The 17,133-nt window shown below is 49.5% G+C and overlaps 1 protein-coding gene across 1 annotated transcript in view; it reads left to right on the top strand.

Moving 5' to 3' along the window:
- Positions 1-1,813: 1,813 nt before the first annotated feature.
- Positions 1,814-17,133, top strand: part of TLL2 (tolloid like 2) — a 97,002-nt gene continuing 81,682 nt past the window's right edge. Inside the window, exon 1 of the mRNA XM_075154493.1 lies at positions 1,814-2,005. Within this exon, the coding sequence (XP_075010594.1) occupies positions 1,855-2,005 (151 nt within the window). The 5' untranslated portion in view covers positions 1,814-1,854. The remainder of the gene's footprint in view (positions 2,006-17,133) is intronic.

Genomic DNA, 17,133 nt, shown 5'->3' with positions numbered 1-17,133 from the left:
AATCACGTCCATGACGTGCACAAAAACGTCTCATGCTGTGAAGATTTTTAGAGTGCCCTTACTGTAATGTCTTGTACCTTGCTGGTAGTTGTTTACATGACATCTGTTTTCTAACTTTCTTGACCTCTCCCCCAGAGTAGCTATGCGGGCTGTGTCTCCTCAGTGCTCTGTGTTACAGAAGACAGGCAGAGCATCTGGTGCTTGGGCTGGAAAGTGGGCAACTCCTCCCAGCCTCCCCTTCCCGTGGGGGGTCTCTCCTCTGCGCTCCCCAGCCACCTGTTTGTCTTTTCCCGATGGGCTTTTCACCAGTTGTGGAAAACTCTAGTGCGTTTGATCAGCAGAGCTTTTGACCGTGGTCTTCATGCCAGGGTTTGATGCAGCCTTTTTGGCCTCTGTGAAGGTTTGGAGAGGATATTAATTTCCTGACTTTCTCTCTTCTGGGAAGCCAATATTAAATGGGGGGCGGGGGGGAGAGGCAGGAACAGTTTGCAGTAGCCTGCGTTGTTGCTGAGGAGATGCCTGAATCATGTTGTGCCTTTTTATGCTCAGGTGTCATTCATTGCTGTAGACTAGAAGAAAAGTGACAAATTTATGGATAGCTGATGGCAAGCTATTGTCTGCCTGAGTGAAGGGAGGGTTTGGAGCTGGTGTTGTAATGGGAAACACTGCTCGAAGGTCCTGCTGTGGGAGCTTGGAAGTACGCAGTTCCTTTGCAGAAAGAGCAAAGAGTTACGGCACAGGGAGATCGTGGTATGCACGTTCAACCCCCAAAACCCCCCACTGAGCTTGTACACTTGTCAGCTCTCCTCTGCTCATCGGTATAGCGTCTGTACTGTTCTTGCACAATGCTGCATCTGTTGAGCGACATGAGGATAGGTGAGTGACCCGTAACTATTGCTGCAGCCTCAGACCATAACGTCTACTTAGTCTTCAGCATCCAGTGAGGTGGCTGGTCTTTGGGCATCTGCCATTTCCCTGTGGGATCACTGTAAACAGCAGAGATATCCCGCCTGTGCAGATTACCTCCATCACAAGCCAGCAACCCTGAAGTATGATGCTTTCCAACATGTCACCCCTGCTCTGCTGTTAAAGATTTCTGAAATACCGTGCAACCTCGGGCAGCTGCGGTCCACCAGCTCAAATACCACAGTGTAGATTTTGATGCAGCTGAGCATCTCGCACATGATCTATCTGCCTGATTTCCCAAGCCTCGCTGTATACGGATCATCCCAAAGCCCAAATTTCCAGTAAAACAGCCCAGTTGCCCTTGAAAGCTGCTGTAATGCGCTTAAAAAGCGGGTGAGAGGGATAGATGCACACCCTCATGTTTTGTCCCATCGTTCTTCATTTCTCCCGTTCTTTAGTTTGGTCTTATTTTTGCCCCATCTCTCTCCATCCATGGTCTTGCAACTCTGTTTACGCACGGATTTTAAGGCAGCAATGCCAAATATTGTTTCTCCCAGCAGCGAATGAGCTATTTCTCTTCGGCTGCCCTTGAAGTGACAATTATTTCGAGGAAAAATAATAAGAATAGTAATTGTAGTATTAATAAATGTTATTATTTTTATTCATTTTATGATTATATTTTGAGCTTTTGCCGCTCAAGTGCGGCAACCGAGAGGGGCTGCGCGTTTCCCCGCCCCCGACGGACCCTGCGGGTCCCCCGCGCCCCGGGCCGGGCGGGGCCGCGGGGTCCGTCGGGGGCGGGGCAGAGGCGCGGGCGCAGACGTGATTGGCTGGCTTTGCCTTGAGTGACAGCGGCGGTGCCCCCCTCCGCCTCCGGCGGCGGCGGCGGGGCTGCTGGCGCCGCGCAGTGCCCGCAGCCCGGGCAGCCGTGCCGCCCTCTCCGCCGCTATGGGCCGCGGGGCCGCCCCGCTCCGCCGCTTGCTGCTATCGCTGCTACTTCTACCTACCGCCGGGACGGGCGGACGGGGAGCCGCCTTAACGGTGGGGGAACCGGAGACGGCGGAGGAGCTGATGGAGTACCGCGACCCTTGCAAAGCCGGTATGGGAGCGGGCGGGCTGCAACTCCGGGAGAAGTTTGCAAGCACGGCGGTGGCGGACAGGTGTCCCTGCCAAGCGCTCCTCGGTACCCGGTGCCGCCCGGCGGGACCGGGACCGGCCCCGGGCTCACCTGGCCGCGGCGGGAGCCCCCCCCGCCCCGCCCCGGCCAGGAGCCGCCTCGGCATCCCGCTGCCCTCCCAAACCCCAGCGGGCACCCGGCGAGCTCCCCCGCTGCTCCCCGTCCCGCCGGTACGGGAGGTTTCTGGTTGCCTCTCAGCCTGCGCCCCCCACTGCTCCCGTTACCTGCGGGTTGCAGCCCCGGGTGGGAGGCTATGCCTGGGGCTTTTAAAAAAAATTATCCCCCGCTCCCCCCATCTCTTCGCTCACCCACCTGTTGTCCGCCCCTCCCACGGGAGATCTCCTCTGCAAAGCCAGGGAAATGCCCAGCGTTGCTTTGCATTTTGGTGTTGGTTTTTTTTCCCCCTATATAGGCTTTTTCTCTGCATTTTTGCAGCCTGTTGGCAGCTGTTTCGACTTGTCCCGGGGTCTGTCCGGCCCGAAGTTGCGGTGCGTGCCCCGGGGAGGCGGGAGCACGCCGGCGCCTTGCGGGCGGCCTCTCTGCCTGCGGCTGTACGCGCTGGCGCGGGGGCTCTCCCGGGGCTCCCCGGCGGGCAGGGAGCCGGTGCGACCAGCGCCGGGCATCGGCCCAGCCTCCCGGTGTATCCAGATACTTTCTCGTCGCCTGTGTGCAAATTGCCGCATCCTCTCCAGGAAGCCTCCAGCTGCTCCCTCCATCCCTTTTCCAGAGTTTCTCGTTGCCGTGTCAGACTGCACTCAGTTGTTTCTGAGCACCTTGTAACCCTTTTTAACCGTTTGATTTCTCTAAGAGCTTTTGTCATTCCTAATACTTTAATTCGAAGGGAATATGAACCCAGGTTTTCTCTTTGGAAAACTGGGTGGTACTCTTGATGTGACTGTTACTCCTTTTGGTTCCAGCTATCAGCGAATGTTGTGGCCTTGTGAATTGCTTCTCTGCTGGGAAATTGGCAATCGATACGTTGTTAGTCGTGTTTCATTTACAGATAACTTTGTGCCAAGTCCTGTTTTCTTAATACTGTAGGAATCGAAAAAAGGAAGGAGTTTCTTTGTGTGTGGTGTTCTTGGTCTTTCTTTTGAGTTGGGGCTTTGCCCCCTGAATGCTCTCCTAGCTGTTCCTCAGTGTCCCTTGGTGATAGCTTCCCTTGTTATCAGCTCTCTCCTGGCTGATTTTAGGGGACCGGTAGCCGTGTCTGCTCATATAGGCGAGCTCTGTCAAGGCAACGTCTATCAGAGCCCCTCTGTCTTGTAGAGCAAGTTGTTTAATTGGCCTTGTACACGGGCCGTGTTGTGAGTGGTGGATTTTATTCCAAAATTCAACTCGGTCCTCTTCTCTCCACAGAGTATTTTTTGCACAAAACATTCCCTTGATCAGTAAGTCATTTGTGATTTGATATATAGTTTGATGGGGTTTTTAAATTCTTTTTAATCAGTATGGGACCCAGCTTACCCAAACATGCCGTACTGTGTTTGTGTCTACTACTAAATGGTAATGAATTTGTCTCTCTCTCTTTCCAGTGAAACTAGGTGTTAGTGATATGGCTATGGTCCAGACCTGGAGAGCTGCAGGTACAGTGCTTTGGCCTTCCCGTCTGAAAATGTATTATCCTTTCTTTCTCCGCAGAAGTATGGCATCATCTCCGGTGTGCCTCACTTCCACTTAGGACTGTTGCGTATTACTGTCAGGTCAAGTACGCGGAGGATGAGCAATGCTCCTTCAAGGACCACATAGAGAACATTTACTTTAATTGACTTACCTACATCAGACAGGGAACCTGTGGCAGAAAAAGAAAAAAAAAATTAATTTCCCAACCTGTCATTTACCTGCCTTTGCTATAAGACCCTTTCTTTCTCCTGCAGCCCCTGCACCTTCCAGGCTCTCTACCTCTCACTTCTGCATGTACACAGAGAGCCTGGACTGCAAATGGCAGCCTCCCTTCCTTGTGCATCCTCACCTCCTCTCTTGGACAGAAAAACCTTATGTGTGTTATTCCTGTCAATTCAATTCAGTCGGGATCAATTGCAGAAATGATCTTTATATTCTGACTTCTCAGGGTTTGCCTCATACTTTTCCAATGTCTTCTTTCAAATAGAGAGGAAGGAGTGAACAAGACCTCTGGAGGTCACACAGCCCTTTTCTGGAGCCCAGGGCCAGGCTGATGTTTCTGACAGTGCTGGCACAGATGTGGCACAGACAGATGTGGCTGTGGTGGAGGCTACCAGGCAGCTTAGCCTGGCATTGCTTTGGCTTCCCTGTTGTCTGACCTGAGGCTCCAGTACTGCAGTTCAAGTCTGCTTTTTCTCCCCCAGTCTGCGTGGGTGTGGAGGACAGTGCGGTGCCTTCTGCTTTGCTTTTTTTCACCGGTGAGCACTGTTACCGGCTTTCTCATGTTTCAGTCGTCTTTTCTATGGGCCATATGACTCTGACTCTTTCAGTCTGTCCTGACTGACTGTGCTTTCTGGCTGTCTGATCCAGTTTCTCTCCATGCGGGCTGGATCAACCTAAAGTGCAGAGCACTTGGGCTACAAGACACTACAAGACACTCCTCACATGCCACGTACCTATCTCTGTGCACTGAATGCCTCCAGTTTTTAAAGTCAGCCCCAAAACAGAGCAAGCAAGACTTTTACCACATGGACCTGTGTTAGACCCTGCCTCTCCTCCTGCCTGGGCCTTGTATTCGCAGCCTTCTTCCTCTCCCAGTGCTAGACCATTAATAGAGCTAAGCAGGTGTTCACTGCTGAAAACGCCATCCCAAAGGGTCAGTCCAGCCAAGGTTAACGAGTGAAGAGATCCGTTTCTTTAAGTGAGACGAGGTGAAGACCCCTCTAATGCAGTTGTCCCTCCAAGACAGGCTACGTCAGGGCTGTTGTCTAATGCCTATATAGGAAGTCTATGATGCTCTCTTCCTGATGTGCTATAGCAGTGACAAGTCGTCTTAACTTCCCTGGGCCTGAGTTTCTCCACTGGTGGGACAGTGTCAATATTTGTCTAGAAGCATGGCTGGCGAGAGGGCAGTGATTGCAGACCTGCTGTGAAAAGCTCAGGCGCCTGGTATGTTTTGCGAGGGAAAGTTTTTGATGGTCTGTGGAAACAGAGCTGGCACTGTGAGACTTGTGGTGATGTTTCTATTGCTGCTGTAGGCACAGGCTCCTGTGCATGGTCTTGTGGCTGCAGATTGTATGCAGGCTCTTAGCCCATTGCGAAGACAAACTGCTGCTCCACTTTCGTGTTTTCCAAAGCTGTTAAAACTATAGTGCTTTACTTCTTTTTTGCTGCAGGCTAATGGCTGTGACCCAGAGGCCGTGATGGATTTAGATCTGGCAGGTTACGAAATGAAAGCTTGCCAATTCCTCATCCTTGCAGCTCATGCCCTGAGGTTGAGTGCAGACTGTCGATGGTTGATCTGCTAGACTGGGAGTGAAAAGCCTGGCACACGCTCCTCTCTGTTGCATTAGCTAAGGGTGTAATAATCTCCAGCAGCAAGGCAGGACAGACAGCACAGGGCAGTAACCTCCTAAATCACTGCAACTACTGAGCTACTGGTATAAACGTGTCCCGTTACCAGTGCTCAGCTGATGGGCCGTGACTCCACTGCTGCTCAGCCTCTTAACTCCAGCCATCCAGGATTTCCTTTTCCTAATCTGTGGCTGCTTTCCTGCCTTTTTGATAGGGTAGAAAGAGAGGGCAAAATGCCTGAATGGCTGATAAAGGGGCAGCTGAGGCAGGGCTGCAGGTTTGAGTTGCCAGGGGAGGTGACGGTGCTGACTCTGCTGGGTGGGTTTTGCTGAGTGTTGCAGCAGGTCACTGGAGCTTGTCAAAGGGGACAGTGCAAAGGTTCCTGCCCAGATCTGCTCCGTTATAGATGGAAAAATGCCGTAAGCCTGACATGTGCTTCAGATAAATCTGCTGCTCAGAGGGTCCAGCTAAAGATACCCAGGCCAGGGTGCAGGTCTGAGTGAGGCCGCCTGACAGACAGGCAGCAGGAGCAACTATGGATGCCTGGTAAACAAAACAAGCACATCCTTCTCGGGCCCCTCAGGCTAACTGGAACCAAAGGAATTAAATAGGCTGTAATTCGTTCGGGTAGTTATTTTGGTGCAAGCTTATATGAACTTTAATTTGAGGTGAAGAGCAGAATCTCTGAGGTTCAGAGTGACCTCTGGAGATGGTATAGTCCAACTTAAGTCAGCAAGGGGAGGTGAGAGACATAAATAGGAACGAGAGCTAGGCACTGAATAATTTGTCCCCTGGATATTTACTGGATCAATGACCCGTTCCTTCCAGCAGCAAGCCTATGATGAGGTTCTTTTCCACTTGCCAAATCAGCAGGTGAGGAGAAAAAGCTGCGGTTTGGTCTCAGTCTCAGCATCTTGGTTCCTGGGTACTTGGGCTCCTAGTATGGTGCCTCCTGCCCTTTGTGAGCAGGAGGTGCAGTGTTGCTTCCCGAGGCCTGGCATTTCCCTTGGTAGCTCATCTTCCAGGGTGGGGTCCTGTGAGGGTGTCCTGTGTTGGAGTCCCCCGTTTCTTGGCACAGTTCTGTCTGCTCTGGCTAGGCAGTTTATTCTCCTGTGATATGTCCTGTCTATAGGCTGACCAAGTCCAGATACGAGCCAACCTGCAAGTCTTGACTCCCAGGCCAAACAGGCAATGCAGTGTGTCTCTGTGCAGGTGTTTGGGGTAGCAGACAGGAGACCTGCCTGCCTGCCCGTGTGCTCCTGAGCCAGATGCCAAAAGTGTGTAGGGCTCGGGCTGCCTGTGCGTGCCTCGGGTACCCTTCAGGAGGGTTTGCGTTGCTGAGGAGAGCCAGGCTGAGGAGGAACTGCGTATGGGCACAAATGAGCCTTGCCAGCAAGTTCAGCTTCTTTCCATGAGACCTCGATCAGAGAGATGGCTTTTGCTCTGGGCCATCGCTTGCAGAGCTCCTCAGCAGGCAGACCTGGCGTGAGGGGGCTGTGAAATGGCAGCGGGGCTCCGGCAGGGAGGTGGCACCAGCAAAGTGAGTTAGTCCCGAGGGATTTTGTGGAGTGCTGGGGATGTGAGCTCAGAAGGGGAAGACCTGAGGCAAGGGGTGTGAGGGGGGGCCCCGTTAGGGAACTTAGCATCTCCCCTGTTTCTTTATCACTAGAAGAGTTATTAGAGAAGCAGTTTGGCAATGACAGAGCAGCTTTTCCTGCTGAACCACTGCTCCTTCAAGGGCGAATGCTGTTTGCCCAGTCGCAGGGTACCACTGTGCACCCCTGTTCCTGCTCCACCTGATGATTTGATCCACCAGCTTCTAAATGTCCCACACCAGAGGTCTCACACCCTGAGTGCTGTCCCGAGAGAAGCTCTCACAGAGATACATAACTTGTGCTTTGCTGTCATTCGTTCCTTCTAGCTCTCCCTCTGGATAGGCACAGCGCCTTTTCTTCTGGAGGCAGCGAATTTCGTTTGGGTTGTGGTGCAAACATCTGAAGTTGTGTGCAGACATTTCTGCAGGAAGCTGAGGAATTTGCTGTTAGGAGCTGAAAGCCTTGGGCGGGGGGTAATCAAATGAGAAAGGGGAGACAGGATCTGTGAAGTCTGGGTCGCTTGAATATTGCTTGGGTTTTGAGTGGGATGCTGATGCTGTTTTCTCTGTTGGAAGCACAGATCCACCATGTTAGTTGCAGAGGAAGAAGAAAGCTCTCACAAGCAATCATTCCCCTTACGTTTTTTCCCTGGTGAGTTGCAGGAAGGGTTAAATGCTCTAGGAGGAAGTTGACAGTCTTTTTGGGTAGTCTGGGAAAGAATGAGAGAACAAACTATTCAATCTTTAATTTACCTGTTTTGGGGAGGTGACAGCAGTTACAGAATGGAAAACAGGTGGGTGAAGACTACTGGAGATGCTCCGTCTTTATACACACTTGGTGATGCAGCTCTTTGCTGTTGGGGAGGCTGTATTTTGCAGCGAGGTAGAGCTGCAGCAGAAGCTTCCTCCTCAAAGGGAAGGTTTAAGATGGCTTTTATTATAATCCTAGCCAAGCACAAGCTAATGGCTGTGGCTTAAAGAAAAAATAACCGCTAACCGTTTTCTTGCAGCTTGAGATTCCCAGGTACAGAAGCCATTGGCCTGGGGAATTTGAGAGCAAAACCTTATGATCACTGGGCAAAGGAGCACTTGAGATCCGCATCTAAAGTCCTTCCAGTATTTAGCTGTTTACTTGGGATCTGACAAAAGCATGCTTGATCTTTGATACTTCTTGGGGTGTGTTGGATCTGCTTGTCTTCCGTGAGATGTAACGCTCAGTGCTATACCTGTGCCTTGGGATTTAGCAATGGACAGGACAAGGGATGGGCAAACTTAGGACAGGGGGGCTATTATTTCCTTAAAGAAGGCTGGTAGGGTGGGGAAGAGGTGTTTGGAGTTGTCATGGATACTTCTCCACAAAGACCTTGTAGAACTTTGTAGTCTGGGTGCAGTTCACAGCTGTATGCCCTCGACCATAGCCTGCGCAGGTTTGATCAATGAAGACTGCTCGTTCCTCAGGTGTTCTGTGGCATAAGATTAGTAAGTCACAGAGCCCCAGCTGAAGGCATTTAGAAACTGTGCTGCAAGTCTTTCAGGCTTCAAAAGTCCACAAAGCTGAGGATTTTTGTTTGAGGCACTTTCCACTCGTGTAATTATATTCTACCTTCGCAGTCATGCTTGGAGCTTTTCTTCTCCTCCTGTCCTAACCTGCTCTGTAGTGTGTCTACGCCTTACTGGACAACTAACGCAACAACTAGCTGCGTTTTACTGGTAAGCCACCTCTTTCTCACTGCTAAAACTTTGCTAAAAAGGCTGTGTCTCTCCTCTCCCACCCCAGCAGTAACTCATGCTGTTCTCCCAGTGGTCAGTAGGTTCTTCCATCCTTGCTCACCTGAGCAGCAGCCCTCTGCTATGGTGTGCATTTACTGCTGCGTTGCGCATGATGAACCAGTTCTGTGCAACGGGCTGTTTGCTGGAATAGGTGGGCTGCTGTGCCAATCTCCCCTTGCCCTGGAGAAACCAGAGGGAAATGGTGTGGCCGGCTTCTGTGAATCCGCGTCCAGAGCTGTCTGTGCCAAGGAGGTGGTGCTGGGAGAGGGGGGAACGCTGCCCTGACCAGGAAGTCTGTATGCTCTTTTTGGAGATGGGCAACCTTGGAAGGAAGGGGGCACCTCTGACACTGAACGACCTGGTTGTCCTGGATCATGAGTATTGCAGGTACAAACCTGCAACAAAACTGCTTTCAGCTAGTGCTGAAATGTGCTTTCACCGCTCAGAAAGAACGGATGATTGAGTAGAAACTGGCTGTTGTTTTGATTCCGCTACTAGGTCTTCTGCTCCCCCCCACCCCCGGCTTTGTTGTAGCTGAGCTCCCAGAAATGCTGATCTCCAAGGGCGCGTGTACTTTGATGTTCAGATCCACTCTAGCACTTCCTGAACAGGAAGGTTCCCTGTCAATAGAAACTGCTTGAATGTGCAAGGAAGCCCTTGATTAAAGAACTCTCAATGATTGATTGCTCTTTCTTGGCCAGTTTGTGTCAGCCCAGCTTGGAATGGAGAGAAATGTTTAACTGCGTATTGAGAAGGAAGCCCACGCGAAACCCCAGCCCCTGGTAAATCACCCTCGGGTTTGACTGATACAAATTGTCAGAGACCCGCAGCTGCTGCCGGTCCATGAATCAGCTCAGCTTTAGACCCGAACGGAAATTCACATCCTCTCAAGTCATTTTGTATTCGTGCAAATGTCAGCACCCAAGCAAAAAGCATCTGTTTAACCTCCCCATCCACAAACCCCAAAGCTATTTGCAGAGCAAACTGTACCACAGTGTTACAAGACACAGGGTCAAGTCTGCTGAGCATTTTATCTCCTCCTGTTGAGAGTTAGCGTTGCAGTATGGTTGAGTCCCTTTGTCTGGTTATTAGAAGCTGGTTGATAGGGTCCTGGAGGGTGCTGAGAATTACCTTTCTCCGGTCCTCATGTCGTAGCTGTGGGTGTTGCCCGTCTCCCATGCCTCGTCAGTGCGACTTTGAACTCAGATAGCATTGCCTGCAGATAGCACTGCCTAATCAGCAGTGTTTTCATTTGCTCTGAACTTTGGCAAAATTAGCTGTTTTGGTTGGTATTTTGCACGCTGAATTTCAGGTGAGACCTGCTGGGGGTCGTTCGTCCATTTTTGTGAGCAGAGTTTGGAGGAGAGAGATTTATTTACAAAGGGTGCCCTGCCTCCTGCCGCTACTGGCTGTCCCTGACGGGAGGGCCTGTCCCTGCTCCGGGGGCAGATGTCTGTTGTGGAAGCAGAGGACTATCCGCACTGACGTCTGTGTGTTGGCAGGATGCTGTGTGATGGAGGTATTGGTTCAGTAAGGCGTTGGTTTTGCTTTAAAATTCCCCAGATAGGAAAACACTCAGATGCACTGGACTTGCAAAGTCAAAACTCCCTCTTGCAGAAACGCCAGCATTAGGTCTGCTTTGGAGCTTGTGATGTAGCTCCTTGGGCGTGAAGGTAGACTCGAATGATGTGAACTGGAACTCTGCCTCTCTCAAACAGCTGTCCTGTGCAACGTGTCTACCCTGAGACTGCATCAAATAGGGGTAACGAAGGGGACTTTCGGCTGCATTGTCCATGTCTCTGTTGCAGAAGCTGAGTAGTGGGTAGCAAATGAGGCAACTGCTGCAGGAGAAGCTTGGATAGCTGCATGGCAGAGGCGTTTGAGCTGTAGTGGAGTCGAGGCCCCAGACTGAGAAAAAGCAGTTGGTAAATGATCCTGGCAGGCAGTGGGGGAACCCAATATAGTGACCTACGAGTTAGGTGGTCTTGAAAAGGTTTGAAGTCATGCACCTCCTTTTCCCTTACCGAGTATCTTGGGCCGAAGTAAGGCTATGCCTTGGGTGGCTTATTGTCAGTAGCTCAAGCTAGATGTGGACAGGGGAGTGATAAGACAGCAAGGGTCTGCACTTCTTCTATGGAGCCTGTCAGTCGAGCTCCAGTCAGAAGAAACTGCAGTTCGAAGAGATACGCACCTGGCTTTGGGTGTGTGTGATACTCCAGAGGTCTAGTTCAGGCTTCTGTGGCCACCAGATCTTGTACCCTGCCATTGTCCAGACACTGCTCTGTTGGTTTGTCTGCTGCCTGTGCATTCCCGACACGACTAAGGCACGGGTCTTTACCTGAAAGAGAATTTTGAGAAGTTTTGGCAGCTGGGCCAAGAGCTTTCCGAGTTATTTGCACAGTGTGACTTCTGGTGCGGGCTGTTTTTTGTGGTCCTGTTGCAGTTACTCGGAGCCTTATAGTTTGTTTTGTCCCTGCTGGCACCACTGTCCTGGGAAGGCAGAGATGCTCTGATTCTTGGGGCTGACCCTTCGGGGGGCTGGGGTGGCCTGTTGGGCTGTTTTTGCAGTGGAGAGAAGCCTGTTATTTGCTCTGCTGTTGATGTTGGAAGTGTATTTTGCTCTGAGCTGCAGCTGGCCCGTGTATCAAGCTGCTGATGTGCTGTGCAGTTGACCGCTGCCTGGATTTAATCTCTAACCTTTGATTGTTCTTGAAAGCATGTTCTAGGGATTGCATTCCCACCCACACTGCTCCTGTGACCCCTCCATTTCCTGGGTGTCTAAGTACAGAACAGAAAAGATTCATTAACCTGGCAAGTAACCTCTTTTTACGGGGGAAGTGATTTTCCGTCACGCTCTGTTAGACCCTATTGATTTCTGGTTTTCCCCTCTTTGGCCTCTTCTGCCATATATTCTCTTCTTTGTCATGCTTCAGTAAGAAGGTGATATGTGATATGCTGGGGTTTTTTTTTGCTGTTTCCTGGGCAGAGAGTGGGATCTCCTAAGGCCATTGCTCAAGTGCCTAAGTCTGCCTTTTCTTGGAAAGCTTTGTTGTCAAGGTAAACTGCTGGTTCATAATGGGATGTTGACGTGTGGAGTAAAACTCCCTGGCTGCCCTCTTTTTTGTTTTGACGTTGAGAAGAGCATTTTCTGTTCTTTTGCCCTCTTTGGCCATTGTACAATCCCTCATCTCCTGGCAGAGGTGAGTTTGCCATGGGGTTTGCAAGCATGCATGAAATGGAGACCATCAAGTGTGCCAGCTCCTTCTGTCCTCCTGGGTGGTGTCGGTGGCTGGATCCTGATGCTTTTGCGGTGCCTGTGTATTTCATAGCTACACCTCTGCTTGGTGTGAAATGGAAGGAGCTGCCAGGTTTGGGCCGTCCCACTGGCTCGTCGTTACAGAGGTAGATTGTGGCAAGTGTGAGGGGAAGAGGCATGTCCTTGGAGCTGGGTGGGAGGGCATGGGGGTGTCCCCTCTTTCACAAGGAACAGGACATTCTGTGCAAAATTCCACACAGGGAATGGGGAAAGTGTTTTCTTCCCAACAAGTTCCCCTCCGCCTGTGCACATTTGTGTATTCCTCCCTCTGGACAGTCATCTTTATGCTAATGCAGCTATTGCAAAGATAAGATATTACAAAGGTGAATGCTAAATACATGCTCTCTGAGCAGGATACCTCAGTTTTGAGAAGGCTGTTTCTGTACTTGATTTTTAGACAGAGCCCTTCTATGATTCAAGGCAGATATTTCACAGTTGGAGAAATAGTTTTCCTTCCACAAGTACATTTTCTGCTTTTGTATTAATGTCTCAACTTTCATGGTTCTTGCTAAATTCCTCTTCTTTATGTACAAATATTTTATGGTAGTCCTGTGTAGAAGTATTGCAATTGAAGCATCAAAGACTTAAAATCTAAGGGAGCATTGTTGTTTCTTTTAGGCTTGTGTATTGTTAGGAGAAGCCCTGTTCTGAAGAAATGGTTGGCTTTGCACTGCCTGTCCTGTTGCTGCTCAGGTTCAGCTGATCAGAATGAGGAGCTCTGCCCGGGGGGAGAAATGAAGCTCGCTGTGGCAAGGTTTGTCATCTAGGATGTCCTAAAGGAAGATGCATGAAGAACAGATCCTATTAATTTACAAATACTAGGTTGCACTTTCCCTAAAATAGGCAATTAAGGCCTGGGGGGTCAGTGCAGGGATACGAGCTGTTTGCAGAGCGAGCAGGCTGATCCACAGTGATGTGGAGCGGAGAGCCGTGCTCTCAGCAAAACAGAGCCTGGCTGTTTGGTGCCAGGCTGTTTGAAGGCTTGCTTTCATGGTTCAGTACCTTACGTGGGAGAAGGGGGAAAAGCTAATGGGAAGTTTTTGTAGGGAAAGAGGGTGGTACTTTGGTGAGTGGAATACATCAGGAAACTCCTGAAGACTTTACCGGATCATAGTCTTTGCTTTTAGTTGTGAGCAGATGTGGGGAAACAAACCAACAAGCTCAAGAGTCTTAAAATACATTCGATTCAGCATTTAAAGTTGCTTTCCTTATATTGCTTTCAAGGTTTTGAACTTTCAGTTTCTACGTTGTTGGTTTTTTTTTTTTTTTTAGAAAAGTTTCCTCATGTCCTTCATTAACCCCAAAGACTCCTAACATACCTTGAAAGGGGGAACAGTAATCTGTACATGTTAATACAGTTGGGAGTAGAGACGTTGGAAGGTCTTGTAGCAAAACTGGGAAAGCTGGCAATGTTGCTATCGGCAGAAGGCAGCACCGTCAAAGGATCAACTGGATGTGGGGAGGTTTGGGACTCTTTAAAATGTGCTTTGGAAGGATGTTTGCTATCTGGTATGAATGCTGGGCTGGAGCTTGGTGACCTCTTCCTGCAGGACTGTTTTCAGAATGCCAAAATGCCCTTTCAGTCAATATAGAGGCTCAAGGGGTTGTGTTTAGGGGCATACAGGTCTTCCTTCCCGTGTAAGGAGTGGACCTCTTCTCTGCTCCGTGATGCTGCTGTGTGATGCAGGCAGCTGCTGCTTGCTCGAGGGCTGGCCTGAGGATCCCCTTGTCCTCCCCTTGTCCTCTGGAGAGAGAATCTCTGTAATAAGCCATGCCCAGGAGAGGCTGGAGGTGAGGATGGGGTTGTGTTGCAGGTGGTGCCTCTTCTCTCATTTTTCTGCTGGTGATGAGGCAGAGAGGGTGACGGGTACACCAGAAGTCCTGTGCATCCTGGGGCTCTTGTTACTCATTATCAAAAACCTGCCGGCAACCTCCGTTACACTGTCACAAGCCAAGGTCCTGGTATTGTCTCCATCCCCCTTCCTTGCCCCGAATTTTGCTAACATGCATGAATGCAGAGTCCTGAAATTCAGGTTCATGGTTCCAAAGTTCATGGTCTTGAGAATAAACAAAAAACTATTGTGGTGGCTGAGAGCTGGGTACCCCATTAACCCAGAATCATGAATATTTATCATGCTGGATTACAAAAGAACATAGAGACTATATTGTATTTCCTATAACTTTATTTCCATGGCATCTTTTCTTGGCGGGTCACTTTAATGTAAGCTTTGCTTATTTAGTTGCACACTTTAAGCCGATTAACTTTTTACTAATAAAATGTGTGTTGACTCCCTTTGTCCCAGCTCCTGTTTGTTTGTACCTACACTCCTATAACAAAGAGTCACAGAGAACTGCTTTAAGCTCCGGCTAAATCCCCCCACTGGAAGCTTTGAACGAGCTGAATGTGTCTGGGGGTGATTTCAGCCTTGCATTTTCTCTCTCACCCTCTCGCTGCCTGGAAGTTGGGCCCTGCAAAGCAAGCTCTTCTGAACACCCCCTCCACTTCTGAAACCGTTCGTGGTGCTTTGGTGTTTGGCAGGAACGATCCAGCCTGTTACTGTCGCTGTCTGAGCTGGGTTAGAATAAAACTACTAGTGGGGGGAATCAGAGAAGCTTTCCAGCCACGAAGACTGGTCTGGGGCTCTGCATGTTCAGTAGTTTCCCAGCTGGTAACCACATTATTCCCTCTCTGCTCACATACCTTGCCCTGTCATTCAATGCCCAACATACTGCATGTTTTACTGTGACTTCTCTCTAGGAACATCCCAGAGAGTGATTACATCCTGCCGTTTTATTAAAGATGCTCTATAAAAATTCTCCTTTTCCACCGAAGGCAGTTCAGACCAGAATTTTAAAGTTAGTTGGGAGCCTAAAGGTATGGATAAGCACTTGGAAAATACTTTCTAAAGACCTTTTATAAATCTGCTTCTTTGTGTTTAGAGCTTTGCTAAAGCTAAAATGATCCCTTAGAAATGTACTGTTAATACTTAAGAACGGCTGATCTGCCTCCAGACAAACTCAGTAGCCTGTTTCCGTTGGGCCAACAGCAAATGCCAAGAGAGGTGTAGAAAAGCAGGGCAGAACAGAGTGATACATCCAAAAAGTCTCCCCGACTGTGTAGACTCCACAGTCCCTGAGCCAGAGGTGGTCCGTTGTCTTTAATGATCTTGGATAGATTTGTCTTCCATCTGCTTTCTTTTTGAACCTGCATAAGCTTTTAGTATCCATAGCTTCCTGGGATGAGAAGTGCCAGAGCTTAACTGCAGCATCCTTTTACTCCTTTCTTATCCACGTGTGAGTCAGTGCATCAGGTGTTGCAGCTGGTTTAGTTAGTGTTGCCTACCAGTTTCCGTGCTTGTCTCCTTTTAGACCAAAGCTTTCCATATGTTGTATCTGTCTTGGGGGATTCAGAGAAACCTAGCTGTTTTTAATAGCAGAAAATACTTATCCGTTGCTATTGCAAGAAAATCCTTTCTTGAAGAACTCTGAGCTCAAGCTGGCTGGGGAAGAGGAAGGGAAATGTTGAGGGCAGTAGCAGCCATGCTCCACACCCTGGGGAAATTGCTTATTGCATCTCTGCAGCACGTTTTGTAGGTGAGTGTTTGACCACTCAGTTGTTTGAGGGACAATTTTGAATGTGTCCGTTCATTTGCAGTGGCGAGGGGGTGACCCGAGGAGGTGCATGCCATTGCTCCCGAATGGCTATCCTCTCCAGGGAAGTGTCTAACAAATTGTGGTGGGGCGTGATGGAAAGAAGGACAGTGTGGGAACCCAATGGTTATGTACTCGCCACCATAGTATCTGGACATCTTCTAGTCCTGGAAGTTTGAAACTTCTGTTACTTTGCTAGAGTTTTTAGTCAGTTTTGTGGCTGAAGGCATGGTTTCAAAAAGCACCTTGTGCTTTTGTGATGGCCCTGATTTCGGGGAAGGACATTGAGCCTTTACTACTGGACCCCTGAGAAGGATGATAAACAAGTTGTTCTTTACCCAGTCTCAGCCAAGCATTTGGCTGCTGTGATGCTGTGATAGGGGTGTATGGTGGACACAGACTGGTAGCTCTCTGTTGTGCATCTACAGATGGCTGCTGGTGGTGGTCATCACATGGACAGTCAGTAGGTGAACCAGCGAGGTTGAGGAGAATAACAAAGACAATCCTTGTAGCGTCAGTAGCAGACCTCTAGTAGTGCTCATTCAGCTGTGCTGGACAGGGCAGAGAAGTCGACGTGCATAAGAATAAATACGCATCCTCTACCAGTGTCAACAGAAGGAAATGTGAAGGCAGTGCTGTGGGTGAGTTGGTTCTGTGGCTTGCCCTGAGCACAGAGCATGCCATTCCTGAAGCTTTGATCATATGAGCTTATAACTGGCTTTCAGCTGGTTTGGGATTCTGTTTAGGAGCTAGGGGTGACTAGGGAAAAGCAACTTTTAAGAGCAATTGGTAGGAGCACTTCCTAGCTTGTGAAAGTTCACAACCTGTTCTCATTCTGATGGCACCTGGAAAGCACCCTGTGACAGTGCATGTCCTTCGGGTAGTTTATACATCGTATTCTCTGCTGATGGCAGAGGCATGTGTATTTGGTGCGGTGCATTGTTTTTTCTCTTGGGGGAATATTTTGGGTTTTATTTATCACTTCTAGATCAGTGAAGTCCATTGGGTTGTCTTCCCCAAACTTCCCAATGGCTATCTGCCCTGTATCTAGGACTAGTGGAGCAGATAAGGTTTCACGTGAATTGTGATTGATTTTCAACATCTAGTATGTGGTTGTAAAAGGGCCTACTAGCAGTAAGCCCAGAGAAACATATTGATGTGTTGCCCCTTTCTCTTGCTCTCTGACCCATTGCCCCCGCTTCTGTCACTGATGTTGTGACCTTTCATGTGCAGTCAGACCTG

Source organism: Calonectris borealis, chromosome 7, assembly GCF_964195595.1.
Source record: "Calonectris borealis chromosome 7, bCalBor7.hap1.2, whole genome shotgun sequence".
Taxonomy (NCBI): domain Eukaryota; kingdom Metazoa; phylum Chordata; class Aves; order Procellariiformes; family Procellariidae; genus Calonectris; species Calonectris borealis.
This window is presented reverse-complemented; position numbering and strand designations above follow the sequence as displayed.